General features: G+C 39.2%; 1 protein-coding gene across 1 annotated transcript; it reads left to right on the top strand.

Moving 5' to 3' along the window:
- Positions 1 to 1,749: 1,749 nt before the first annotated feature.
- LOC138009953 (alpha-N-acetylgalactosamine-specific lectin-like) lies at positions 1,750 to 2,283 on the top strand. Its single transcript, XM_068856933.1, has one exon. The coding sequence runs from the start codon at positions 1,750 to 1,752 to the stop codon at positions 2,281 to 2,283; it is 534 nt and encodes a 177-aa protein (XP_068713034.1).
- Positions 2,284 to 6,390: the final 4,107 nt, after the last annotated feature.

The following is a 6,390-nucleotide window of genomic DNA, read 5'->3' as shown; positions in this document are numbered from 1 at the left end:
TTGAATAACTAATGTAAGTTTAAAATTAGTGAATTATTTTCTGGTCCTATATTTCCTTTTTTGTTGACCACCTATAGGATTTACTTGTTTATTTGTTTATTTGAACTGATTATCCAATGTAATAGTGAACTACTCTGCTGTAATGTAAACTTTAAGTCTTGGCATGTTTGCTTAAATGTGAGAACATTTACGTTACATTTGCGACAATTCCATAAAATAAAATCTGTGTTCTGTACATGCCATAAAAACTTAACTGAAGAACTTAACGTAAAAACTTTACCGTAATACGTCATAAAAACTTCAACAAGATCGTACATAATAACATGAACAGATGGTCATAATGTGAAGGCTGGCATTCTGGTATAGGACATAACTTTCATCTGCTTGTTTAATATGTTTGTTTTTTTCCTCTTTGAGCAGACATATCTTTGGCCGATTAAGTAAACTTGAACGTTTTTTTAAGTGTCTTTTAGATTGTTGGATGGTTTAATAAAGCTCTGAATCGGAGAACGAGCGTTCAATCGAGCTATTTGTTTGGCAACATTCGACCCGAGAGATTGTTGCGCTTGTTGGTGATTTACTTCAGCCTCAACTCAGTACAAACTCTTTTTTAGGAATATGAATGTCTTTCATCTTAAACCAAACATTTCCTTCGGGAAGCTAAGCATGTTCTTCGGAACACCAGATATGTCCTGTGCCTTTCGCCGGTTAATCCTGACGCAAGTATTTCTTAGGTTAACTGATTTTATTCGCGCGAATCGTAGAGGAACGCAACTAATTCTCATTGCAAAAAAAGGCACTTGGGCTAATTAAAAATGAGGATGAATTGGGCTTCAAAATGATCAACAACTCTTTAACGCGGATAACAATGCTCTTCAAGTCCATTTTAAATCTCCAAAGGTCGCTTGCTTTGGTATTCATTACCAGTAATCACATGTCTGAGATTTCTCTATTGTCTCTCTGTCTGTTTTATAGCTCCCCCACCACTGTGACATACCAGCATGACGCTTATTCCACTTGGGAGGGTCGTATGAGAGAATACACTACGGTCGTATGGGACAATACACTACGTTCGTTAAATAAATTCCTCGTCCTCTACGGTTTTTGTCCTTGTCCTTTTTCTTGTTCCTATTGTTCTTCTTTTTCTTCTTGACTGTTCTTGTAGTATTGTTGTTGTTGTTGTTGTTGTTCTTGTTCTTCTTCTTGTTCTTGTTCTTCTTCTTCTATTTCTCATGAACAACTTCTTCAGCAGCCGCCTCGAGCTCTTGGGATACTTACTACTTGAATTATAAGAAGTGATTCCCACTGCACTTAATTAAGTAAATGATGGATGGATGTTAATTGGTTGATGAAATGTGTGAACTTTGTCTTTATGGATTTACCAGCTTCCTAACAGGATGAAGATAGTCAGCGTTATTTTAACGACGCTTGTCCCAATCTCCATCGCTTTGGGTAAGAGATAAGTAAAAATAAATCAGAAATCAAAGATTCGTATTCTCAGTATTCGACTGGAACTAGCTTGCAATGGAGGCTAACCGATTGCAAGAAAAAGACTAATCAGGTTGCCTCGACCTCAGCTCCCCCGTGTTTTCGGCACATTTTCCTCACTATCCGGGAGCCTTGGAACAGGCTTAACAAGCTTACGTAGTACAATTTCACTATATTCATACCAGGTATTATGCACACTTTGTCGACTACCGATCACATTTAATCACACATAGTCTTTAGTTAACAATCCCTAACACTGCTATGAAATATAGAAGCACTTTCTTTTCAGAGTGCCAAAGCGGATGGATCAAGTATGACAGTCATAATGCGAGTCTGACATGCCAACCGTCCGACCCCCCCAAAGGCTACAGAAAGTGCATTAAAATGTTTGATGAGGCGAAGAAATGGGACATCGCTAAGAGTTCATGCCAAGATGAAAAAGGTCAATTGATTAAGATCGAATCAAAAGAGGAAAACGACTTTTTGCTTAACAAGTTTCTTCGGATTCCTTCTAATGCGAAATTCGTCGAGGCTTGGATAGGACTCTCGGACAAGGGCAAGGAAAATACATTTGTCTGGACGGACGGAACGCCTCTAAATCTCAATGAAAATTGCTCTGTGTGGGCGGATGATCAGCCGAATGATGAACTTGGTCAGGATTGCGTGGAAATCGCCAACGGTGTTTTCTGGCTCGGAGGACCACCACAAATTGGAGTGTGGAATGATTTTCATTGCAACAAAACACTCAAGTATATTTGTGAGAAGAAGCGCGAAGAATATAAATTGAAAGATTAAAGACGGCTATAGTGTCACAGTTCAGTCTAAAAGCCTGCTGCCATTTGTTGTTGTTGCATCAGCTTTTATTAGTTCACGGCGCTTCCTATATTATTCTTCAATCTCAATCCGTCAATCAATTCGAAAATTAGAATATCGAGTTCTTTGCCATGAGATTCAAAGATGCTATTGGGTCGACCTTTTAAAAAGTAATACACAAAGTAACTGGTAACGCACAGTCCATTTGTAGGCAGATAACTCGTCATTCAAAATATTGTCAACAAATTCGACCAACGATATTTGATGAACCAGGCTAACATGGCACCTTTCAGTGTGGAGATTCAGTGTGAAAATCATCTAAAAGCTGCGTGAAGACAGGTTGCAAATTCCGGCTGAACGCGCACTTTTAACAGGGGCACCCAACGAGAATATAGTTCAAAACAACTTAAAATGTAGCATTGTTTAACGTATTTTAGTATTTCAGCGGTAGATATAGGCATATTTTTAACCCCTAAAAATGTTCATCTGTTCGGATTTTCTAGCTGAAAGTCTTATAATCCGAAAATTATAGGGATCAAAACGTACCTTTTTGAAAATTTCAGCCAGAAAAAAGTCTCCCGAAAATTCTAGGTGACCTTTTTAGGATAAAAATCCGTCAAAAATTTGCAATTGTACCATTTTCCAGATGTTCGAAAATCATAGGAGAGGCAGGCAAGCAAGAAATTTTACAACAAATGTTCCGAAAATTCTAGATCTCAAATCGTCTCCCGAACAGATGTTTTCCGAAAAATTGACATTGACGTTCGTTCCGTTCATCCAGTTGCAGGATAGTTCGCCCGTATTGTACATGGTGACCACGCGAAAGACTAAAATACTAATTAATATTCCGTATTTAGGTCGTTATCGTTGCTGCCAGCCGTCGTCGTTGCTCAGTTAAAGTCTGTAATATTCTTGGGAAATCTGCGCGAAACTCTACTGGTCTTCAAAGGCATCATGGCATCAAGGCATATGGAAACTTCAAGTATTTCTCATATTTAAAAAAGTCTCACGACCTAAGTTATTACTAAAAATAAAGCAATTATTATCGTAAAATGTCTTAAATATTGCTTTCGTGTTGTTGAGGAATCTCATAAATGAATTTCATTTAAATTGGTTGATGAACTTAAAACCTACCCCATATAAAAAGTGATATTAAGTGTTGTAAATTTTATTAAATAAATTGTCGGTTGGGCGATTTTAACCCATTGTTTATTGCTTTCATCGCCCCACTCCATATGTGCGCAATAAATTTGTCTATCAAACACTACCACGAAAAAAAACCTCAGTACCTATGAAATAAACACATTACAGCATGGAAAATGCTTTGTACGATTTTTATTCATGCGTTGTTTCGTATCAGAAAACTCACTCGTTCGCTGCGCACACTCGTTCGTTTTCTGATACTAATATACTGACTCAATTCGTGAATAAAAATCTCACACGCGCATTATCCATGACGTAACCTCTATTTATGCTTCCTAAAGGAGATTATAAATACGGACGCAGGGAATATAAAACACTATTTTTTGGAAATCTAAGAAATAAGATGAAAACTAGGAGGAAATACTTAAGTGAATATCAAACGAATAATATGGGTTTGTTAACTTCTTTTTTACCAAGGTCAAGTTCCCGTAGCCGCTTTAAAATCATTGATCAGAATATTCACCTTTAACAACGGCCTTCAGCTTTAGCAAACGCAGAAAATTTCTGGCCATTGCAAAATAACAGCGTTTTTCTGTTTATTCTTTAAAGCTTCAACTTTTTGTACAAAGAATGAAGGTACCCACGTACGCGTTTTGGAACATGCTGCGTCTTTTATGTGTTTATTCGCCTCTTTTCACAAGGTTGCTTCGTAAAGACAAGGTATAATATATTCAGTGTTTTTTCAAAGATAATCCTTTAATTGTGCGATAACATTTATACCCAGACTAACCGAGTTGCGCTTACATAACATAAAATTCGGATCCCTACAAAATATTACCACATCGAACTCTTAAGGTAACTAGTGATGCACTCTATTTTCAATAACTGCTTAATAATAATAATAATAATAATAATAATAATAATAATAATAATAATAATAATAATAATAATAATAATAATAATAATAATAAGGGGCACTTGGGTAGAACAGGTTGGTGCCTTAGCCTACCTGTCCACGGAAATATGGACGCTCCCGCCCACCAGTCTTGGGTGGCACCTTTGGCAAGTGCCAACAACCCAAAAGCCACCCGCGTTAGGGTTACAACAACTTCATTTGGTGAGAGAATGTCAAATATTGAATTTCAAACTAACGACGTCAACGGGACTGGACCTTGTAGTGAAAAGGTGTCGCGTCCGGCAGGTGTCGTGTGGATGAGCAGCGCAGGTCCGGTCGTCATCCGGAGGCAGTGTGGCCCAGTGGTTAGGGCGCTTGCCTTGAGATCCGGAGATCCCGGGTTCAAGACCCGCTCTGACCACTCGTTGAATTTGATCCTGGTAGTCCCGGGTACAACTTCCCAGCCAACTAGTTTGCCTCCAGCCAGTTGGGATTCTTAACAGTTGTTGTTGTTGTGTTCTGTCGTTTCGTTGTGTTTCATTGGCCCTGAAAAGCCCCTACGGGGAACGGTCAATTAAGTATGTATTGTATTATCCTGCTACTGCTGAACAACGACCGAAGAGATTACGATGGTCAAAGGAGGAAAACAAATTAACGGTTGTTTGAATGTTACATCAGGAGTGAACCAGAGAGGCGAGGGTACAGAAAAAGATTGCTAGACCTGTGGAAAGCCCGTAACATCAACAAAAAACTAACGGAAGTCACCGAGCAGAGATTAGGGAGCTTACGAAACGAGGACGGCGACGGCAACGAGGACTTCATTTTAAAATACGAGTTCGCGTTATTCATATCACTACGAAACTATTTCATGTAGTTTCGCGTTAAAAATGTGTAGTAACTGTCGAGGAAATAAACTGGTATGAGTGAGTTGGAAGCGTAGAGAGAGAACTGAAAATTCATCGTCATGTGCTGACGTCCTTCACAGAACCTTGAATTTGGTCATTTCACGTCGTCATTTAGGAGATGACGGCAAAGAAATGTACTAAAATGTAAAACGCACGTGCAAAGCGTGCAGAGCCATTATTTTTGCTCACTAAACCTATTGTTTTGTAGCGTCGTCGTTGCCGTCGGCGTCGTCGTTTCGTAAGCTCCCTACTGGCTGATCAAGAACGCCAGATTAAGAACAAGAAGTGGCTAGAGACTGTGGAGCAATAGAAAATAGCCATACGAGTAAGACATGAACATCAGGAGATTGAAACTACAGAGCTCCATGCCACAGACACACCAGACTATGAATATCAGGAGACTGAAACTACGGAGCTTCTTACCACAGATACACCAGACCATGCAATAACATCTGATCCCCAAGAGGAACCCAGAGTTTCACTGCTGAAGAATTACAAGAAGAGATCAGCCCAGAACTGGAAGCCCTTTGCGACAGGATCCTAGAAATTATGCAACTAAAACAGAGAATAGGATTACCATCACTGAAGTCATGCGAAAGAACGAAGCTGAAAGCAGAAGTTGGAAAAATCAATGAAGCCGTCAAAAGGATCCAGACGCACAACATCACAGAACTGAATTCTTTGATGTATGAAGCTGCATATGCTACTACAGAAAGAATGGGAATGATAAAAGGGAGGACAGGGAGACGAACTGAAGAGCCATTCTGGAAGAGAAGATTAAGGAGAATATCGAAACTTGGCGAAAAGACCTGAGCAAGATTGAGGAAGTCCGAAGAGGAAACATGAAACTGAAACAAAGAGAGAGGGAAAGGTTAAACAGAAAATATCATCTTGAGGAAAGGGGCACTTTGTATATCTCAGGCATGTTGAAACAGAAGAACAAGACAGGTGGAGTTAAGATCAAAAGATACGACGAGAGATGTTAACAGTTCAAACAGAACCACCTGTTTAGAACCAACTGCAGAAGCTGTTCTACAAGGAACACTGGATACAAACTGGCAAAGGACATGACATGACATAGCATTTGAAATCAGGGGAATTCATGGAAACTTGAAAGTCACAATAATACCTATCGTGATTGGTGCT

The sequence above is a fragment of the Montipora foliosa genome, chromosome 7 (genome assembly GCF_036669935.1).
Source record: "Montipora foliosa isolate CH-2021 chromosome 7, ASM3666993v2, whole genome shotgun sequence".
Classification (NCBI taxonomy): domain Eukaryota; kingdom Metazoa; phylum Cnidaria; class Anthozoa; order Scleractinia; family Acroporidae; genus Montipora; species Montipora foliosa.
This window is presented reverse-complemented; position numbering and strand designations above follow the sequence as displayed.

Excerpts from the sequence above, each read along its gene's own strand:
- LOC138009953 (XM_068856933.1), top strand. The coding sequence starts at position 1,750 with ATGAAATATAGAAGCACTTTCTTTTCAGAGTGCCAAAGCGGATGGATC.